Source organism: Schistocerca nitens, chromosome 10, assembly GCF_023898315.1.
Source record: "Schistocerca nitens isolate TAMUIC-IGC-003100 chromosome 10, iqSchNite1.1, whole genome shotgun sequence".
NCBI lineage: Eukaryota > Metazoa > Arthropoda > Insecta > Orthoptera > Acrididae > Schistocerca > Schistocerca nitens.
The window spans coordinates 49,187,632-49,211,406 of NC_064623.1; the positions used below are offsets into that span (position 1 = coordinate 49,187,632).

At 40.8% G+C, this 23,775-nt stretch overlaps 1 protein-coding gene across 1 annotated transcript in view; it reads left to right on the forward strand.

The window, feature by feature from the left end:
* Nucleotides 1-23,531, forward strand: part of LOC126210173 (uncharacterized) — a 61,295-nt gene extending 37,764 nt beyond the window's left edge. Inside the window, exons 3-6 of the mRNA XM_049939330.1 lie at nucleotides 2,342-2,483; nucleotides 9,688-9,773; nucleotides 12,291-12,444; nucleotides 19,749-23,531. Of these exons, the coding sequence (XP_049795287.1) occupies nucleotides 2,342-2,483; nucleotides 9,688-9,773; nucleotides 12,291-12,444; nucleotides 19,749-19,957 (591 nt within the window). The 3' untranslated portion in view covers nucleotides 19,958-23,531. The remainder of the gene's footprint in view (nucleotides 1-2,341; nucleotides 2,484-9,687; nucleotides 9,774-12,290; nucleotides 12,445-19,748) is intronic.
* Nucleotides 23,532-23,775: the final 244 nt, after the last annotated feature.

Sequence of the window (23,775 nt, forward strand, 5' to 3'; positions counted from 1 at the left end):
GTAAATGAGGAAGATCTCATTGTTGCCATTCTGCAGATATCAACAGTACATACACCACCTCCATGACATCGTAGCCAGTATAGTAGAACTCTCTCTGGAATGCTTATTAATAGTGCCTAACCACTGGAAGAGGATGTAGATCAAGATTAAATGGGAGATAAGATACTGCGTGAAGAGTTTGACAGAGCACTGAAAGACCTGAGTCGAAACAAGGCCCCGGGAGTAGACAACATTCCATTAGAACTGCTGATGGCCTTGGGAGAGCCAGTCATGACAAAACTCTACCATCTGGTGAGCAAGATGTATGAGACAGGCGAAATACCCACAGACTTCAAGAAGAATATAATAATTCCAATCCCAAAGAAAGCAGGTGTTGACAGATGTGAAAATTACCGAACTATCAGTTTAATAAGTCACAGCTGCAAAATACTACGGCGAATTCTTTACAGACGAATGGAAAAACTGGTAGAAGCGGACCTCGGGGAAGATCAGTTTGGATTCCGTAGAAATGTTGGAACACGTGAGGCAATACTAACCTTACGACTCATCTTAGAAGAAAGATTAAGAAAAGGCAAACCTACGTTTCTACCATTTGTAGACTTAGAGAAAGCTTTTGACAACATTGACTGGAATACTCTCTTTCAAATTCTGAAGGTGGCAGGGGTAAAATACAAGGAGCGAAAGGCTATTTACAATTTGTACAGAAACCAGATGGCAGTTATAAGAGTCGAGGGGCATGAAAGGGAAGCAGTGGTTGGGAAAGCAGTAAGACAGGGTTGTAGCCTCTCCCCGATGTTATTCAATCTGTATATTGAGCAAGCAGTAAAAGAAACAAAAGAAAAATTCGGAGTAGGTATTAAAATTCATGGAGAAGAAGTAAAAACTTTGAGGTTCGCCGATGACATTGTAATTCTGTCAGAGACAGCAAAGGACTTGGAAGAGCAGTTGAACGGAATGGACAGTGTCTTGAAAGGAGGATATAAGATGAACATCAACAAAAGCAAAACGAGGATAATGGAATGTAGTCAAATTAAATCGGGTGATGCTGAGGGGATTAGATTAGGAAATGAGACACTTAAAGTAGTAAAGGAGTTTTGCTATTTAGGGAGCAAAATAACTGATGATGGTCGAAGTAGAGAGGATATAAACTGTAGACTGGTAATGGCAAGGAAATCGTTTCTGAAGAAGAGAAATTTGTTAACATCGAGTATAGATTTAAGTGTCAGGAAGTCGTTTCTGAAAGTATTTGTATGGAGTGTGGCCATGTATGGAAGTGAAACATGGACGATAAATAGTTTGGACAAGAAGAGAATAGAAGGTTTCGAAATGTGGTGCTACAGAAGAATGCTGAAGATAAAGTGGGTAGATCACGTAACTAATGAGGAGGTATTGAATAGGATTGGGGAGAAGAGAAGTTTGTGGCACAACTTGACTAGAAGAAGGGATCGGTTGGTAGGACATGTTTTGAGGCATCAAGGGATCACAAATTTAGCATTCGAGGGCAGCGTGGAGGGTAAAAATCGTAGAGGGAGACCAAGAGATGAATACACTAAGCAGATTCAGAAGGATGTAGGTTGCAGTAGGTACTGGGAGATGAAGAAGCTTGCACAGGATAGAGTAGCATGGAGAGCTGCATCAAACCAGTCTCAGGACTGAAGACCACCACCACAACAACAACAACAACAACAACAACAACAACCACTGCTATGTATGAACAGGCCATGGAAGGCAACCACGACACTGACCATGTAGGGCTATTGGGTCAGCATACTGCTCTCCCAGCCTTTGTCAGTTCTCATGACCTGAAGCCGGTACTACTTGGTCAAGTAGCTCTTCAATTGGCATCACAAAACTGGATGCACTTTGGTAGATCAACATTTTATGGTGGCCCAGATGGTCATCCATCCAAGTGCCAACCACATCCGACAGTTCTTAAGTTTGGTGATCCGATGGGAACCAGTGTATCCACCGCAGCATGGCCGTTGTCAACCAAAACTATAATTATCATTATTTCGATCATTTGAAATGCAAAAGTAGACGAAAATCGTGATACTGAGGCTGTCCTTAAAATTTTAGCCACACTCTAATATTATTTTGGATATTTACAAATACAGTCAAGGCTATATGATGGTTCAGGATTTTAACTGCAAAGTCAACATTACTTCAGATATCCATGTCCTTGCAGATCTCTAACTATAGTGTGTTTCTTAATGTGACCTCGACTTCTGTGCTTACAGTTACTGAACTGTGTGTGTGTTTGTGTGTGTGTGTGTGTGAGAGAGAGAGAGAGAGAGAGAGAGAGAAAGAGACTTGCAGATGATGCTGTGTTGTCCTTTTCCAGCTTGGAGATGCCCTCTTGCTAGTGTGGACATCACATCTGGCATACGTCTTGAATGCAGCTATGGAGGAGCTGCGATCGGAGGATTTCGAGGATGCAGATCCTGAGTCCAGCGGCAGAGTTGTGGCTGCCATGATCCTAGCAGGTGGGACCCCATACAAGCATGCATGCGCAAGCACACTTAGTCAGGTTGCTCTCCTGCGTCTATAATGTGATATCCCCTCCCCCCCACCCTCCCCCCTAACATAGGATGGTAATCTGGTGTTGTCATCTACTCTCACATAGGTCACTGATACATTCGCCAAAATTGCAACTACTTTGTTCATAGCAATGACACACCGGGAATCGCATCATGTACTACCGGATATGCACTTTGATGTCGTCTATGCACACTGCTGGCTGCCAAAATTTCAACGCCAGCAAAGACAGAGAAACATAATTTCAGTTATTTTATGTATACAACGCAGTAGAAAACATAAACAGTTACATTTTTGGACGATTTGGGGTTTTAGAGGGCGTGGAATTTAACACACAGAAATGCCACTTCCAGCAGCAACAATGGTGCAAAGCTGTGTGGGTATCAACTGAGTTTCGATGACAGAAAGAGATACGTCATTCCATACTGTTTCAGGTCTGTGCGAGAGCTCATCAACCGTAGCAGCTAGAGAGCGGTGGCATGCCAGTGTCTCAGCTAATCTTAATGTTTTCAGTGGTTGAGAGGTCAGCAAAATGTGCTGGCAAGGGCAACAGTTGAATGTCCTCTGTATCGAGTAGGTCAGGACAGCATGGGCAACATCTAGCCATGCATTATCTTGTTGAAAGATAATATTTTAGACTCTGTAAAGATAGGGGACAGCCACCAGCTTTACTAAATACAGCTGTAGTCCACATTACTAACTATGCATGTCAGAGTTAATCGTGTTGTGTATGCAGGTCATCCCATATTGTGTCACCAAATGCTGGGGCTGTACGGTGGTGGTGATGAATGCAATTTGGACGTATTCCTTCTTCTTGAAGTATCCACACACGGGTACGACCATCGTGCTGTACCGTACGCACAACTGAGACTCTTCTGGAAAGTGCACTCCAGCGTCGAGTGCTGTTGTTGGGCGCACCCGCAGACATCCATCAATAGACTGGCAATACTGCATACCAGGGGCAGCCAAGAATTCAGCTCGTCGGCCGTACACTGAAGGGGAAACTGCGAATGTGTCGCATTTAAATTACAAAGCAGTCGGACTGCGTGCGACTTTGTTTTGTATTTCGCACTTCTCAACAATACAGATCACACACACAAAAAAATCAAGTTTTCAGTACTATTTAATTATTTTTGATCTGCTGAAGACGTAATTGTTATCAAGTACAAGGTGTTGGCTTACGGACGACACGAAAAATTTTGCAGATGTTCGCACTAAGGTTTCCACATAATCGTCTCTTATTTAGTGTCGTAATTCAAAGAGATCTTGTACACACACACACGTTGATCGAAATGTTACAGCACTTTTGTAACCTCTTTATGAAAAAGTGCCTGAGGAAAACTATGCAGACATTCTGAAGAATTTCAACGTAAAACGACTTTTGTTTGAAACTGGAATTACACTGAAGATCAGTCACTTACATCTGCACGTGCACAGGAACGCTTTCAACTGAAATGGCAAACGGTCAAGAAAACATATGTAAGATTGAGGTGACTTAAATGCTAATCATTTCTGCAGGACGTCTAATGTACATGTACTGTGATTATGAAGTCCTGTCTGTTTTTTTCTGAACATGAATGTAATAATAGTAGTAGTAGTAGTAGTAACAGTTATAATAAGGCAAACTTTATTTCGATGTGAAGGAGACATATTTCGGTGCGTGTATCGACAACTCCGTCTGCTGCTGCTCGCGCACAATTTTCGCCGAGACTGCAATGCAGTGACCCGCGATTCTTTCGACTATCGTATCGAGCGGTCGCACCAGACGCGTGGGGCTCCGTCAGGGGGAGCTAGTCCCATGGGAACGCAGTTACTCGTACACTACCGTTGTTTTTGTTGTTGTTGTTGTGTCCCGTCCGAAGGCTGATTTAGTGCCGGATCCCCACTCTAGTCTATCCTGGGAAAACCTCGTCATCTCTGATTAATTACTGCAACCTCCTTACTCTATTCATCCCTTGGTCTTCCTCTCTTCCTGTACAATTCGTGCCCCCCTTCCCACACAAACTTCCCTCCATCACTAGAATGTGTCCTATCAACTACTCCCTTCTTTTAGCCAAGTTGTACAACCAAATTTTTCTTTTTTCCTCAATGCAATGTATTGCCTCAGTTGTGCAACCAAATTTTTCTTTTTTCCTCAATGAGATTTACTGCCTCCTCATTAGTTACTCGATTGACCGACCTATATTCAACAGTCTTCCGTAGCACTGCACTTCAAAGCCACATATTCTGTTTCTGTGTGAACTATTTGTCACACACATTCAAATTCTGGACAAGGCTGTACCCCTGACAACTGCTAACTAAGAGTTAAATTTATTTTTTGCTTTCTCATTTCCACAAACAGTATCGCCAGCCTGCATTTTATATCCTCTCTACTTCGGCCATTGCCAATTATTTTGCAGCTCAAAAAGCAAAACTTGTCTAAGGCGCTATCTATTCCACTCAACTGCACTTCCAAGTCCTTTGTCGTCTCTGACAGAATTGCTTAAGAGGGGCATTCAACAAATAACGTAACACATTTTTCTTCTCAGCCTATTTCGGTTGAAAAATCCGGAAGCTGTTACGGGACATCGTGGAACATTCCCACTTCAGCCTCTATAGTTTCATTAAGTTTGAATAGGTGGCGGCATTATACATAGCTTTCAAAACAGTAGTCTACGGAGACCTTACAGTGAACAAAAGCACGTTGAGTCGTTGGGCAAGGCGTCTACCACAATCACAACAAGGTTGTGATGGCTAACCTGACTGATCTCCCACGTGCCGGCCGGCCATACAGCTGCGACTCCTGCAATGCTCGAACGTGCGGACACTCTCATTCGAGGTGATCGATGGATCAAATCAAACACCACGTCTTTGTTGGTAATGCTGATGCACTTGTCCATCAGTTGGGGTACTCAAAGGTGTGTTCCCACTGGATTCCTTGCCACCTAACAGAACACCATGAAGAGTACAGCATCTGTTTGGCCCCATGAAAGATGCAAAATGGTTCAAATGGCTCTGAGCACTATGGGACTTAACTTCTGAGGTCATCAGTCCCCTAGAACTTAGAACTACTTAAACCTAACTAACCTAAGGACATCACACACATCCATGCCCGAGGCAGGATTCGAAGCTGCGACCGTAGCGGTCCCGCGGTTCCAGACTGAAGCGCCTAGAACGCTCGTCCATAACGGCCGGCGAAAGATGCACTCCACAGGAGGCAGTATTTGGATGATGGGGATGTTATTGGTGTGGCAAGACGTTGGCTCCTCCAACGCCGATCAGTAGAGTGGTACCATGCGAGCATATAGGCCCTCCCAATGAGGTGGTGTAAGGCCGTTGCACTGAACGGAGATTATATTGAAAAATTGGTTTTTGTAACCAAAAGAGTGGGTAATACTATAGTGTATTAAAGTACTGAATAAAACTGACCTGCTTTAAGAAAAAATATGCGTTGCATTACTTATTGAACGCCCCTTCTATATTATTTACGGACCTCCAAATTTTTATTTCCTCTCTCTTCCTGAATTTCTCCTCTCTTTTACTGCTTGCTCGGTGAACAGAGTGAATATCATCGGAGTTAGGTTCAGTTTTGTAATCGAGTTGCATTAACAATAAATTTAACAACTTTTTTCTCTCTTATACCTTCTGAATTTTAAATAACTGAAATGATCGTATGGCATTATTGTCCGGGAGGCCCCATGCGGGGAAGTTCGGCCGACATATTGCAAGTTCTTTTTAGTTGACGCCACTTTGGCGACATTGCACGTCAATGATGATGAAGAACACACAACTCCCAGTCACCACGAGGCAGAGAAAATCCCTGACCCCGCCGGGAATCGAACCCGGGACCCCGTGCGCGGGAAGCGAGAACGCTGCCGCAAGACCACGACCTGCGGACTTTAAATAACTAATCCGTGCTTTACGACAGAAAAATTGCAGCCTATACTGCAGCGATGCGATTGAGAAGGCGCGAAAAAAAAAATGGCTCTGAGCACTATGGGACTTAACATCTGAGGTCATCAGTCCCCTAGAACTTGGAACTACTTGAACCTAACTAACCTAAGGACATCGTGCTCAGAGCCATTTGAACCAAATTGCGTGCCTATGGCGTATCGTCTCAGTTGTGTGACTCGACTTGTGATTTTCTGTCAGAAAGGGCACACTTCATAGTATATGACTGTAAATCATCTACTGAAACCGAAATAATATTTAGTTTTTCTCAGCAAGCATTATAGACTCTTTGGTGTTCTGAATCTACATACACGATTTCAGAGACAATCTGAGGAACCTTATCAGATTGTCATAGATGATGCTGTTGTTTACCCTGTAGTAAAGTCAGATCCAAACAAACTGCGCAGTTTAGACAAAATACCTCCGTGGTGTGAAAAACAATTGATCCCAAGCAATAGGAAAGTCCTTGATGTCAGTACTAAAAAAGTCAGTTAACCTTCTGTTACACGATGAATCACCCAAATTTAAACTGTTGTTCGAGGCGAGTTTTTAAAGTAAGATCCGTTTTATTGTAGACACTAGTAGTTGACATGCATTCCGCAACGAGCGCGTGCATCGTGTACCGGCATACCTCGGGAACAACTGTGCTCAGTTTCAGCTCTGTATCCAATCTGTACGGTTCTGCTTTCAAAATGTTTACGACTATCAACTCACCCGCCGTGTGTGAGGTTCGCTCAGTGATAAGGTTTTTGTCAGCAAGGAACCTGTCTGCTGCAGAAATTCATCGACAGATTTGCAAAGTCAACGGTGATACTGTTATGACAGAAAGCAAAGTGCGTAAGTGGGTGCGAGAATTCAAAGATGGCCGTGACAACGTCCATGATGAGGACCGCTCCGTTCGCCCTTCTTTGATTACAGACGATTTGGTGGCTTCAGTTGAAACGTGGATTCGTGAGAACAGGCTCTTCACAATAACAGGTCTCTAACGAATTTCCTGACTTGTCGAGATCAGTGTTTCTGAACACCAAAAAGTTTAGGAAACTGTGCTCCCGTTGGGTCCCGAAACTCCTAACAGAGGAACACAAAAACCAAAGATTTGAGTATGCAATGAAGTTCTTGACTCGTTATCACGAAGAAGGTGCCGGCTTCTTGAGTCAGATCGTAAATGGGTTTCGCATATCACGCCGGAATCGAAACATGGAATGGAGACACACACTCTCGCCTGTAAAGGTGAAGGCCAAACGGTCTCTGTCCCAGCGCAAAGTCATGTCACCGGTATTTTGGAATAGGCATGGTGTTTTGTTGGTAGACTTCATGCAACGAGGAACCACTATCAATGCAGAAGCATACCGCCAAACCCTGAAAAAGTTACGCAGAACGATTCAAAAGAAAAGACACAGCACGCTGACAAAGGGAATTGTCCTTCTCCATAACAATGCAAGACCTCACACTGCAGGTCAGACCCGCGATTTATTGGACCGTTTTGGCTAGGAAGTTTTACACCACCCACCCTACAGTCATGATCTTGCGCCGAGCGATTACCATCTGTTCCTCTTGAACTCTTTGTTATCGGAGCAGGCGCAAGTTCTTATGAAGAGTGGATTTTAAAATTGGTTGAGAGGTATGATACATGTTTCAATAAACTTGGCAACTATGTCGAAAAATAGAATGAAGTATTTACTTTCTGAAAATAAATTTACTTTATTAAAATAACCTTTCGTTGTATACTTACGTTCAAACGGACCTTACTTAAATAACACGCCTCATAGATTCCAGTATATTTGTAGAGATTACAGTTACAAACAACTTAAGACATTTTAGTCGCCTTTGTCTGTAAAAGTTATTTATTTTTGCTACTGTAATTTTGGGGCCAACGGCTTTCCACAGTGGTAACACCGGTTCCTGTCAGATCACCGAAGTTAAGCACTCTTGGGCTTGGATAGGATTGCTATCCTGAGTCAAAGTGAAGAAGAATTAAATGATCTGCTGAACGGAATGAACAGTCTAATGAGTACACAGTATGGTTTGAGAGTAAATCGGAGAAAGACGAAGGTAATGAGAAGTAGTAGAAGTGAGAACAGCGAGAAACTTAACATCAGGATTGATGGTCACGAAGTTAAGGAATTCTGCTACCTAGGCAGTAAAATAACCAATGACGGACGGAGCAAGGAGGACATCAAAAGCAGACTCGCTATGGCAAAAAAGGCATTTCTGGCCAAGAGAAGTCTACTAATATCAAATACCGGCCTTAATTTGAGGAAGAAATTTCTGAGGATGTACGTCTGGAGTACAGCATTGTATGGTAGTGAAACATGGGCTGTGGGAAAACCGGAACAGAAGAGAATCGAAGCATTTGAGATGTGGTGCTATAGACGAATGTTGAAAATTAGGTGGACTGATAAGGTAAGGAATGAGGAGGTTCTACGCAGAATCGGAGAGGAAAGGAATATGTGGAAAACACTGATAAGGAGAAGGGAAAGGATGATAGGACATCTGCTGAGACATGAGGGAATGAGTTCCATGGTACAAGAGGGAGCTGTAGAGGGCAAAAACTGTAGAAGAAGACAGAGATTGGAATACGTCAAGCAAATAATTAAGGACATAGGTTGCAAGTGCTACTCTGAGATGAAGAGGTTAGCACAGGAAAGGAATTCGTGGCGGGCCGCATCAAACCAGTCAGTAGACTGATGACAAAAAAAGAGCATTTGGATTGGTCACCATCCGGGTCTGCCGAGTGGTGTTGGCAAGCGGGGTACACTCGGCCCTTGTGAGCCCAATTTAAGAGCTACTTTACTGAGAGGTAGCGGTACCGGTCACGAAAACTGACAATGGCCAGAAGTGTGGTATGCTGACCACATGGCCCTCTGTATCAGCATCTGGTGATGCCCAAGGTCTGAGAATGACACGGCGGCTGGTCGGTACCCTTGAGCCTCCACAGACTGTTACTGACAATGTTTGTTTTTTATTACAATTTCGGCCGTGTGGCAATTATCAAGTGGATAACTGTACTTTGGCAGATGTAAAAATCTTCTGTCATGTATAAATATGTTATGTCTTTTAACATTAACACTTTTAACATGCATAACACTAGCCCAGTAGTTTGTACACTGCATAAACGCCTTGTCTGGTGTTGTAGTTAGCCAGTGTAGCCAACGTGTTTTGCAACCCTCTGCAATTTCTGTGGAGGACTGTGTTGGACAGGAGTGTTTTTTGTGATTGCAGGTGCCTTCTGGATGGCGGTCATAGGTGCTGTTCTCTCCAGTCTGGCTGTTCTCCTCGACATTATGTTGCTGGCAGGCGCCATTAACGTGAGTACTACTACTGCCTTCACACCACTCGTATGGGGCTTCACGTTTGTGCGTGAAGGCTTCCACTGATTAATGCAGATGGTATGTAATCGATCCTTCCATGCCACTAGGTAGCGAGAGCTTCAGCTGTAAACTATTATTTTGGACTGTGCTTGTTGTTTTCATACCAATTTTCCCCACAGATATGCTTGTTAGCTTTGTTTTCAAACCAATGAAGAGTCTATTGTGAGTTGACCTCCTCAGGTAAATAGGCACAAATATTGGAATAAAATACACCTGCAAGTATATCTTAATGTTGCATCACAGCGTTATATGATGTAGTATATATAAGAATCTAAGGTTTATATACAATGCCCAACAGAAAAAATTGAATCACTGACATACATTCCATGAGTGTATGAGCATTGTCCTGCTGTAAAACGGCACCATGCTTTTATCACATAACAGATAACATATGAGTACATAGGATGTCTGTGCCATTTTAGTTTCCTCAGTCACTAACACTGTGACCTGAAGTAACACTGTGGTGTGCCTACTGTAAGACCTTCGGTACACACACCATCAGATTATTTGACTTGTCGCTCTAGCGAAGTAGGCGAGTGTCAGCAATATGTCTCGTGGTCTTATCGTGTTGTGTTTATCTTCTGCCATTAGGACAGACAATAGAAATGCCACTTGCACACTTAGAGTAGCAGATTGACGGTGACCAACTTTAAACAGAACTTGATTAATTTTCACACACGTTTATTAAAATAATAACAAGCATAAAAATTACTTAACTTGGTTCTGGATGCTATTTACAATTGACAATCTGAAGTTCCTTTGGTCTTGGTACGTTAATCTTAATCTCACACATCCATGATACTTGACAAAAGTGTCTATACATTTATCTTCATGGCTATGTACAGGAATATGGCAATCTTATTAGGTGCAGACTGAAACTTGACTATAGACTGGTACAGGCTAATGCAGACTGGTACAGACAGGTGCAGATAAATGCAGACTGACTAATCGGAGGTCTGTACACTCGTTATAATGCGTCTCACGTTCAGGTATCACTGTGCGAGTGTGATCCACGAGGAGAAAAGGTTCTACGTTAGCAGCAATGTCATTGGCTGCGTTACATATTAATATGGGGAATGGCAGAAGCAGAATTTGGTCTGTCTCTAAGACAGTGCCATCTCGTAGTGCGGAGACAGACGAGCGCTGCACCTGCGCTGTTGTGCTTAGCGGGGCGTTCTCTAGTGGGAAAGTTGTGTACGCGCTGACTACGCGGAACTATGTACACAAAAAATACCCGATGGTTTTCCACAGCATGGTGCTGGGAGTAACACATCTGTATCTCTCCGAAACATTGGAAGAATGGGACCTCTCACCAGATCACCACCATACTCACTGACAATGGTCATCTCAGGTGGTAGATAACCACGATCGATCGATGAACACAATGCGATGCCATTCAACAGCAGTCAAAGCTTCCCATTCTTGGCACCACTCCAGTCACAGTTGTTTGTGTCGTGGTGTTAATGGCAGCCTACACATGGGACAGTGGTTCTGGCATCTGCTAGTCTCTAATCAGTCATGTGGGATGGCACAGGCAATTGCAGAGAGTCCATTGCTTGTTATGCAATGGGATGCACAGATGTGAACGGGTTACGATATGTTTGGTGCATAGCATGGTGACCCTCCCTTGTGATGGGCAGATACTGTCAACAAGAACTTAAACGACAAGTGCCTGCCCCCACATTTACATGCAGTCCAACAATAGGTAGGCCACCTGCACATGTGAATGCCTCAGAAATCTGGTCACCGCACAATTTGACCAGCTAGCCAAATGGTGACCCATAATGAGGCCACCTTTCAAACTATGGCTGATGCTGATAATGCTAATAATTCCATATCAAATGAGTACAAGACTCCTCTTTGTCCTGCACAGTGATAATTCAGCACCTGACACTGTTCACTCAGTTTATATATGCTACCAGGCCTGGCAACAACACTAATACATTCTGGTGGTCTTTCTGCTTGTCACAGGGAATTGCAACTCTAATCATTTACATACCTGTCAATGGCGTGTAAGATCATGAAGATACATTGACATTAAATCACATATTCTGTGTGCTTCATTTTTGTCAGGCAGTGTGGGAAGGTTGGCAAGGGAAATAACACTGTACTTATACAGGCGACCACCAGACAGTTTTCCATACATTTATTGGAAAATTTGACACCTGTTAAATATCTATAGCTGAAGGCACAAATTTTCGCCCATATGCCACGTACTTAACTTGTTTCTCATCCTCTGTACTCCTCTGCATGTCCTACACCTTCTACCACGTCCCTCCTTTGTCATTTCTGTATAAAACTTGAATCTATTTTTGCAATAGAATTAGGCTTCACTTTTCGGTCACCTCATACTCTACCTCTCTTCCATCAGCTAACTTCTACAGTATACACCCCTTCCCTCCCACATGCTGCTCACAAAGTAGTTGTGCAACACCGATTATGTGCCCCCTGCAGGCTCGGCGCAAGCTGCTCCACGGCTGGATGGTGGCCTACGCGGTGCTGTACGGCGTCTCGCTGGTGATTGGCGGGTTGAGCGTCACAGTAGTGTTCCTCTACAACAGCTCCTACTATGGCCTCTCCATCACTGCCGGCATGCTGCTGCACGTAGGTGAGTAATATGGCAGCTGCCAGTGGTACAAAGGACCAGCCTACTAACAACACATGGTTTCTTCCAGTGTATGTCAAAGTCCATGAAGGCAACATACAACTTACCGAAAACACCTAACCATCTACATCTGCATCCATTCTCTGCAAACCACTGTGAAGTACTTCCTAAACGGCTCTTACAATTTTACCATTTATGAGGCATTTTCATGTCCCATTCACATGTGGAGAGCAGAAAGAGAGAGTGGTTAAATGGCTCTGTGTATACTGTAATCAGTGTAATCTGTCCTCTCAATCTGTACAGGAGGGATACGTAGTGGGTTGTAGTATATTCCTGATTCATCACTTAAAGTTAGTTCTTGAAAATCGCAGAATAGGCCATCACATAGTTTACATCAACATTCAAGCGTTCACCAATTCCGTTCACTCAGAACCTATGTAGTACTCTCAAATCAGTAATAAAAACCTGTGACCATTTCCGCTTCCCTTCTTTGTCCTCATTCAGTATATCAAGTTATTCTAAATTGTACTGTTCCTTAACACACGTGCATACCAAAAATCAAGGGCAAAGACGTCGTAATCTCCATTGATTTCAAAAAAGCATATCATTTGATTGATAGAGAATCTCTATTATCAGTCCTGGAAGAAATGGGTTTGGGTAAGAAAAGAATATTATAAAAGTGACCCTTACAAATAAATTTTCGAAAGTTAAATTTATGGGCGAATTATCAGAACCCTTTAAAATAAAAACAGGAGTGCAACAGGGAGATGGGCTCTCACCATTGCGGTTCGACTGTGTGCTTGAGAAAATAGTCAGAGAATGGAACACAAGCATTAAGAGTGGTATAAGACTGGGTTGCAAAAAGATGAACCTTAAAGTAAATTGCATTGCTTTTGCAGATGATATGGCCCTGTTTGCTGAAACAATGGAAGAAGCATGGGAGCAAATCCTTGAACTAAAGAAACAAGCAGCTAAAATAGGTCTTCACATCGACTTTGAAAAAACTAAGATATTGACAAACATCAAGCACTCATGTAAATACCTCAAAGTTCAAGAACAAGAAATTGAAATAGTAAAAGAATTCAAATATCTGAAGAATGGATTAGTTGGAATGCTGGGGAAAGCAAAGCAATGGAATCCAGAAAAAATAAACTTGAGTTGGCCTTCCAACTACTGAAAAATACATACAACAAAAAATTCCTTTCATGGGGGTCCAAAATTATGCATTACAAGACAGTGATTAAGCCAGAAGCACTGTATGCAGCAGAAACACTAAATATGAATTTCACAGGGCAAATGGAGAAACTTGAGCTAAAGGAAAGAAAAATTTTAAGAAAAATCATAGGACCAAAATTTCAAGACAACAAGATTATACACATAAAAAATGAAACTCTCTACAAGAAAACTGGAAAACTTTCAGATACTATGTGAAAAAGGACAATAAATTTTTATGGTCATCTTCTCAGAATGAATTCCAACAGATTAACTAAACAAATCTTTGACTTTTTCTGTAACTGCAAAACAAAACCCAAATGGTTTAAAGAAATTGATAAAGACCTAGTAGAATTAAAGATTTCAGAAAATTCACTTATTGATCGAGCAGCTAAATTAATTACTAAAGATGCAAACATAAGGTTCCAAGACAAATCTACACTTGAGTCCAAACCCTTCACCTTGGAAGAAGAGAGGAAAAGAAGATCAGAAAGAATGAAGAAATACTGGGCCCTAAGAAAAGAACAACACATGAAAAAATGATTGATCCAGCATACCCAAAAGAGGGTGAAACGATGAAGAAGACATGAGCAGTAGTCTAAGATGGGTCGTACAATTGTTTTGTGAACAATTTCCTTTGTAATGTGGTTGTTTTTCCTTAGTATTTTACAAAAGAACCTAAGTCTGACATCTGCTTTGTCTATGACTCAGCTTAGAGATTGTTCCATTTCATACCCCTACAATTTGTTATACCGTGCCATTCGTATGCATTAACCAATTCCAACTGGGACTCACTGATATTGTAGTAATAGGGCATTATGGTTTTTCATTTTATGAAGTGTGCCATTTTCTGCTTCTGAGCATTTAAAGCAAATTGTCAATCTTTGTGCCACTATGAAATCTTATTGAGAAGTGACTGAATATTTAACTTTTTTCAGATAGTACTTCATTATACATAACTGCATCATCTGTGGATGATTTGAAGTTGCTATTATTATTTTTTGCAAGATAATTACCATTGTCATAAACAGTATGGGTCACAAGTCACTTCCCTGGGAACACTGGAAGCTACCTTTACATCTATTGATAACTCTTCTTCCAGGACACAGTGCCAACCAAGACGTTCTCACTCGAATCACAAACTGCAAGATTTACCATACAACTGTTCTTCCAATAGTAATTGTATGTATGGTAGTAAATCGAATGCTTTTTGGGAGTCAAGAAATACAGCATCTACCCGATTCCCTTCATCAATGGATTTTGAAATGGGGCTTTCCAGATTTCATGCAAGAAAAATGAGAGTCGGTTTTTGCATGATAGATGTTTTCAGAATGCCTGCTGGGTGACATAAAGTAGAACAGTGGCGTGAAATTCAAAGTGTAATGCTGTTAAATGCACCACAGGAACAAAAGAAGTACCAGTTTGTAATACTACACTGTACTATGCTGAGAGACACAGGAATTCATTGTTTCAGTAAATCTGTTATGTTGAGAACTGCTGTGGTGGAATGTAACACAGTATAGTTCCAGTTAAAACAGTAATGACAACTGTCATATCTCTTCCATCTGTCCACCCATGCATGGACTATTAACACATCACATTTACTCAATCATTTTCTATATTTTTGGTAATGGCCAGGTGTTACAAGAGATTATGCCATTATAGCTTGACAGCTTGGCTGACTTAAAAAAAAGAGTATTTCTAAAGTAACCTCAAAACTAGTCACATACAAAGAAATATAAATAATAAAACAAAAACTAAGTATAGCTGCAGAATAGCTATTATGAAAAAAAAAAAAGAAAAAGAAAAACTTTATCAGCTGCACACCCAGAAAGAAAATTTGCTATCAATTCTCATCTGAAGGAATTTTATCCATCCATGAAAGTGATATCCTGGTGGCCTGGTTTATGGACTGTTTTACATCTCTCATTAAATACATGTATTGACATTTCAAAAAGATTCTGTTGTCTATGCCTGGTCTGGTTCAGATGAGTCAAAGGGGAATGCACACATGGTCTCTCCCAGTGTCTCACCTTAGCAGCAAATTGCACTGCTATAGTGATTTGATCAATTCAAAGGCACATCTTATTGCATAATGTCAACATCATGTTCTTGCCGCAATCTGTGATGACAAAGCGCTGATGTCTTCCACTATGCAAGATCAATATTGTAAGGACAGTTGCTAGTCACTATACAGTGGAGATGCTGAGTTGCATACAGGCACTAGAAAAACACTGTTCCAAATAAAGCGTTCAGTCCATAAGGAATTTGTCAAAAATAGATCTCTCTCACACACACACACACACACACACACACGCAACTCCCACACATTGCTGCACATAGCTACAGTTGCCTTAGACTGCAGTTATGTGTGTGTGTGTGTGTGTGTGTGTGTGTGTGTGTGTGTGTGTGTGTGTGCTCTGTCTTTTTTTGACAAAGGCCTTACATGTGGAAAGTTTTATTAGGGACAGTCTTTTTGTTGTGCCTATCTGTGACTCAGCATCTCTGCTATATGGCAACAACTTTCCTTTTCATAATATTATTACTTTCCACTGTTTGACTATACAAGATCAGGAGCACCCAAAAACTATGTATGTCCCCTGCTAGATATAATATCATGTCACCTTGGAGGATTTCCACCTTTCAAAGACATGGCACTGACATTAACTTTTGTGCCCAGAAATGCTGCTATCATTGGTTTCTCATTGAAGCATTAATTTAGAAGTGGATATTGAGCTATTTGTTAAGGGAGTGAAATGGATTACCAAGGCGTGTGAAGTGTTTCTGCTGAACAGGTGTTCATGATTATGTCTTTCATTAAAAGTTCAGTATCTTTTTCATATTCTGAAGGCAGAAAAATATACAAGTAAATCTCTGCTGGTATATAAAGTAAGTCAGTGAATTAATAACTTGGCTCAGAATCTGCATTTCTTTCTTTATTTCAGAATAAGAGCTAGTATTTCTGATGGGAAGGTAGAGTGTTTCATGGGTGCTTCTTTTGACTGTCAGGTGACTGAATATACTTAGTGAAATAATTTAAAAACATTTCATCATATTCCATCTGTTCCATAAACACTGTGCTGATTGTACCTACATAATTCAGTTGACAAGAAGTGGGTACAACAATAAATACATCTTTCACTCTTGTTGAAGTATTTTTTAATGTATTACACAAACATATGCAGTGCAGTTACATACACAGTTTCGGTTAAATATGGGTACTGAAACAACAGTGAGCTGCAGGGTAGGAAAATTTGTCTTTTGGGTACAGAGGCCGTTTCTAAAGAAATCAGTGTGACTCATGACAGTCAAAGGCATAGTAGTTGTTCTTTGGTTTGTGTAAAGTGAGACTCACTGCAATTGAAGGCACTACTATTATATCACATAGAGTAGTGTGATAAATGTTAAACGGAGATGTGGTAAAAATTCAGAGGTGTGTTGCAAGATTTGTTGCTGGTCTGTTTGAACGATATGAGAGTGTTACGGAAATGCTCCATGTGTTTGGATGGGAATTCTTGGAGGGAAGAAGATGATCTTCATGTGAATGCTATTGAGGAACTTCAGGTACGCAACATTTGCTTTAGTTGCTATACACTGTACTGTAGGTTGCAGATAGGTATGTACACACTGATGTACTTTTCCATTACCAGAGGCAGTTTAATGACCAAGCAATATAAGTAGACACATGGAGCACCAAGAAGAGAATGTACATTTTGTATCCAGGGTGTAGTAAGAGCTGACTCAGGTGGGGAAAGAAAAAGATAATAGAAGCAAAAGTGTTTCAGTAAATGTGTGTCCAAAAAGAAACAGTTTACAACATAATTGTGAGTGGGTGGTTGTGAGCTGTAACTGTCTTCCTTATGAAGTTTATATAACTGAAATACAGGGTGATTCAAAAAGAATACCACAACTTTGAAAATGTGTATTTAATGAAAGAAACATAATATAACCTTCTGTTGTACATCATTACAAAGAGTATTTAGAAAGGTTTTTTTTCACTCAAAAACAAGTTCAGAGATGTTCAATATGGCCCCCTCCAGACACACGAGCAATATCAACCCGATACTCCAACTCGTTCCACACTCTCTGTAGCATATCAGGCGCAACAGTTTGGATAGCTGCTGTTATTTCTCGTTTCAAACCATCAATGGTGGCTGGGAGAGGTGGCCGAAACACCATATCCTTAACATACCCCCATAAGAAAAAATCGCAGGGGGGTAAGATCAGGGCTTCTTGGAGGCCAGTGATGAAGTGCTCTGTCACGGGCTGCCTGGCGGCCGATCAATCGCCTCGGGTAGTTGACGTTCAGACGATAAGGTTTCATAACTAACCTTTTTTGTAGGACTCTCCATACAGTTTATTGTGGAATTTGCAGCTCTCTGCTAGCTCTGCGAGTCGATTTTCCTGGGCTGCGAACAAATGCTTGCTGGATGCGTGCTACATTTTCATCACTCGTTCTCGGCCATCCAGAACTTTTCCCTTTGCACAAACACCCATTCTCTGTAAACTGTTTATACCAACGTTTAATACACCACCTATCAGGAGGTTTAACACCATACTTCGTTCGAAATGCACGCTGAACGACTGTCGTCGATTCACTTCTGCCGTACTCAATAACACAAAAAGCTTTCTGTTGAGCGGTCGCCATCTTAGCATCAACTGACGCTGACGCCTAGTCAACAGCGGCTCAAGCGAACAAATGTACATCTAAATGAAACTTCATAGCTCCCTTAATTTGCCGACAGATAGTGCTTAGCTCTGCCTTTTGTCGTTGCAGAGTTTTAAATTCCTAAAGTTGTGGTATTCTTTTTGAATCACCCTGTATAAACATGTTGGTTAAGTCCCCATCTAATTGTGCTCAAATTTCACCCAGTGCCTAAATAACAGGATATAGAATGAGATACAGAATACATGTTTACGATTTACTGTACATTCATGTCTGTTAAAGGAGGTGTTACATGTGTTGTTTTCACCTTTGGAGGCAACACTGCACTCATTACTGCATTTTAAAGACACATGGATCATCTCATGGACCTTATTTATTTAATCATATGGTGATTTTATACAATATTCATATGATATAAGACAAGATCAAACCTTAAAGTTCGTGTTTTTCAACTAGTTAATTAAGCTGGGTGTGAGAGTGAACAAGTCGTCAGGAATTCCAGGGTATGAATGAAGTGGACAGCATTGGACAAGATGTTCAGTTGTCTGCTCTTCTTGATTACATTCACACATTGGTGAACTGATCCAGCACCATTTGTACCTGAAGTACCTACAACAACCATGTCCAGTCCTTAACTTGTTGAGGCGGCACCAAAGGTTCCTTGGTAAATCGAAACCTTTCAGCTTCTTTGTGGGATCAAGGTGATGGGCTCTTGTTCCCAATGCTTTTGTTGACCATTCATGCTTCCAGCTTTCATTTAGATCAAAACCATCCACAATGAGTTGTCCTGCAGTAACACTTGCTGGTCTTCTTGATCACAATCGTTGCTGTGGCGGATGACAGAATTCCTGGTGCAGTGGTAGAGAACATAGACCTTGACATGACTGTACAATTGCTGCTGCACTTTTTTTTAACCATACCACAAGGAGTGCTGTAGACTTCTTGTTTGAGATGCCTGGAGTTGCAAAAATCCAGAGCATTGAGGTCAGGTGATCCTGGATGCTTGATACTGAAGGACAAGGTACTGGTCCTGCTTACCTATCATTCTAGACTGTACTGGCAAATTAGATTTCAAATGTCTTTTTTGGAAACCAATGTTTACTGCAATGTCAGTTGCCATTATCCCATAGTTTCACTTGTGTCAGTTTTTGCTATTAACGTATTAACGTTGTGATGTGCCCCATATAAAAAAATAACAAAAAATTTACAGAGAGAAAGCCCACAATCACTAGACTTAGAATTATCAAAGGTCTATCAAGAGCCCAAAGAAAGAAAACTTGTGTCTGAAGGAGTGGAAGAAGTGTGCCAAATGATACGTGACTTGCAGGGGAAAATGTTTGAACTGGCCCTGTCCCCTACACGGATCTACGCAGACAGCAGCTCTGGAGAATGTAACTGATACAGTCTTCCTATTTCCATGGTTTTGCAGGGCTGATGGTGTACTTCTGGATTGTGGTGCGCAGCTACTACCTGGAACTGGGCCAACAGTACGGCGAGGGTGGACCACGCACCACAGCTGGCAAGGTCTACCGCACAGTACCCACAGGGGACGTTCTTCCTGCCCACGGGACCTACTGCTATGCGGATGGCATGGCCATGGCACCTACTGCACCACCACGCTACACTAGTGCTCCGTAGGAACCACTATGTTACTCTTGTACGGGGATCACATCGCTAGGTGACATGTGCCGATCACAAGGCTAAGAGACCTAATGTCTGTACTGTCATTGTGACAGGCACTTGAAGGGCTGGCCTTCACTGTTTGATGATATGGAGTTATTACCATCCAAGAGAAGGCTGTCAAAAGAGCTGCTTTAAATCTGTCTTCACAGTGGTGTAATACTTTTTTTTAAATATCTTCAAGCACCTTCGATTCTTTCTTGATCTTCCTCATTAGAGTATTTTATATTATCTTGAGACTACAGGTCCAAAATGTACATAGTGAGTAGAACAATATTATTCCACTACATCAACATTTATACTGTGCAAGCTACCATATGATCGCTGATAGTGGATAATTTGTGTACTGCTTTTATTTCCCCCTTGGCACAACCTGATTGTTCAAGTGTGGTGAGAACAAAATAAAGCAGTAAGTAGACATTTATTTGATTTTATCATGTCATTTTATGAGACTCGTGTGGGAGGAATCTGTATCTTGCTTTTGGAATATGTTATTGTTGTTGATGTTGTTGCTGTTTCTTCAGTCTGAAATTGTGAAGACTGGTATAATGCAACCTACATCCATTTTTACCTGCTTCCTCTACAATTTTTGCCCTCCACACTTCCTTCCATTACCATATTTCTGATTTCTTGATCCTTTAGTATATGTCCTATCAACTGACCCTTTTTCTTAGTTAAGTTGCTAATGTACATCATGACATTTGGGTTGTCACAAAATGGTTTCATGGTGACTAAATGAAGCAATAACGGAATGTGCAGCTCTTTTTCAAATCTCCTCTATCTGCCCCCTTAATCTTACTTCTTAAGAGACCACAAGTAACAAGAAACATTCAAATATTTGTCAGAAGGGGGTATTATACAAGTTTCCTCTTTGGTATTCAAATAACGTACTCTGAGCATTCTACCAGTGACAGTCAGTCTCATGAGTGAGTTTTATATGTTTTATAAGGTCTCTCAGGTTTAAATCACTCTGGGTGCATCCCAGTAAATATTTTATGGTTGTGACTGTGTTTTCAGTGATTCATTGCCAATGTTGCAATCTGACAATATTGGGTCTTTCCACTTGTTTGTAATAAGTTACAGTAATTTATGTTGGGGAGCACCCATTAATCCAAGCACGTAGGTTGTATTCAGTTCAGTTATAAAACTGTTCTACTATTCCACTGGCTAATATCGAACACCTACCAGAAGTCAAGGACGCCAGTTTCAACAAAGATACCAATACTCTCTGTCATTTGGAAATAGTGGCCAAAAAGAGCAAGTCATATTTCGTAGGATCCTTGTTGATTCATGTAGAGAAAGATTTTGATTGCCAAAAAGGTATCTATTCTCAGTTAATATGGATACTGACCTATGTTTAAGTCAGATGGAAGGGATATAGTGAAGTATTGGAACAAGGTGAAATTGCCATTTCTGAGATTCTCTGGAATGTTTGTACAGGGTGTGTGTTCATGTGTCAATGATTTATGTGTACACAGAGGTGTTACAACCATGGTCATCCTTGTCAGGCACTAAATGATAACGGTGTAAGTGGGTTCACCAACTGGACGTCCAACAGGTTCCAAGTATTTCCACTATCCAAGGTTGTGACCAGGTTACAGAAACAAGTTTCTCATATCTGGACTGATGTTTGTGTCCAGTGGCTTTTATCTGCTCAGGCAGCATTTTGTCTCATACACAAACTCACTCTTCCAGATTCATCATAACTGAGCAATTTGTGTAATACTGCACCACAACCAGCAGACAGAGTACCTGTCTTAAATTTTTATGTTCCTTTTCAGATGATTCATTGTCCCCATTTTCTGTGAACTGGCCTCTACAACACATTTAATCATTTCTTCACATAAAATGGTGGTGAGGGAACCTCTTTTGACTACAGCCTTCAAACAATGCTCTCTGCTTAACAACACTGTTATACCAACAGCATTTTCGATGAGCCACAATAAGGGGCATAAAGACACTGGAATTCATTCTACACTCTAAAATTCTGATTTCACTCTAAATAAATGCAGACAAATTTTGCTGCAATTCCTTAAACAGATAGTGCCCACATTATTTTTCTCAGCATTGTTCAATGCAGCTACAGCTCTATCCTAACATCTGGCAACATATACATTTACATCTACATTTATACTCTGCAGCCCACTATGATGTGCATGACAGAGGGGGTTTCTCAGTATTATTAGTGTCCCTTGATGCAATGAGACTATTTAAATTATCTTCCTTCATTTTAGCTAGTAACTGCATGCCTGAAAACATATTTCTTCCTCCACAAGTTCACACACTTCAGTTTATATGTGTAACACATTTGTTAAATCTTTGTTGATGGCTTTAAATTGCGTAAAGTTCCAGCTGGTTTCTGCTATGAGAAGCCCTTTACATGATATTCCTATTGCTGTAATTTTTTAGCAACAGTCTACATCTACCATCCTCAAGCTATCTTTGATGTGTGCTTGAGGGTAGTTTGTGTACTACTGTTACTTTCTCCCTTTACTAATCCAGTCACAAAAAGTTCATGGGACAAACGATTGTTGGTATGCTGCCATGTGGGCTTGAATCTCTCTAGTTTTGCCTCCATGGTCTTTTCATGAGATACATATAAAAAGAACCAATATTTTGGCTGGGTCTTCTAGAAATGTACACACTCAGTTTTGACAATAAAGCAGACCATGGTGCACAACGCCTGTCTTGGATCATCTGCCACTGCAGTTAGCTGAGCATCTCCATGATGCTTCTGCACTTACTAAAGCAACCTCTGATGAAACACACTGCTCTCTGTTGGTTCTCCACAATTTCATCTGTTGAATCCATCTGGTAAGCATCCCAGACTTGTGGATACTTGAATTTTGTGAATTACCTCTTTTGTAGCTGGACTATACTTTGTGAGGAGTCTTCTAATGAATCTCAGGAGGAAAGTTTAACATATTAAAGGACTTGTTTTATTTTAGTGTAGTAATAATAATAATAATAATAATAATAATAATAATAATCACGTTTGAAATTACTCATGCACAGTGTATGTTCCTCACTACAATGTTCACACGGATGGTACTGAGGAATACTGTGTACTTCATTATAGAAATGATGACAATGTATAGGTGAATGAAAGGAACCGTTAAGAGAAACATTCATAAACATGAATTACTGAACTGACATTACACAATATGTTAATACCTTTCTGATGTGTTGTATAACCTTTAAGAAAATTTTTCTAATAATATTCATTCAGCTCCATTTTGTTCAGAATTTGTTTTTATACATAATCGTGACATACCTTTTCCTGTCTAAAGTACAAAAAACAACTGAAGAAACCATAGGTTGTGTTGTCAGTACTTACACACCTTACAATCATCTGGTTTGCTGCAAGCACTTATATTTCTGGGAGCCATGGACTAAAACTTTTTTGTTTGGTGAATAATGTACATTGTTGATGTACCATTACAAAATATCAGTTTTAAACTGAGGAAGGTGCTGTGATTAATAATTGTAAAGATGACAGTATTTTATTAATAAAAGTTAATGATAAATTACGGACCCTCCTGAGCCTTTTTATTATACTACATTACAACCACTACCTATGTATTGGCTGGAAGCAGCTGGGAGAACATGTTATGATGGGAAAATTTAAGGTACTGCAACAAGAGAAATATGTAGTAATTTCATTTTGAAAGTAGACAAATGCTGGCAGGCATAAATATTACTGAACCATTAGTTTAATAAATCACGGTTGCAAATACTAATAAGTATTACTTACAGACAAATGGAAAAATTGGTAC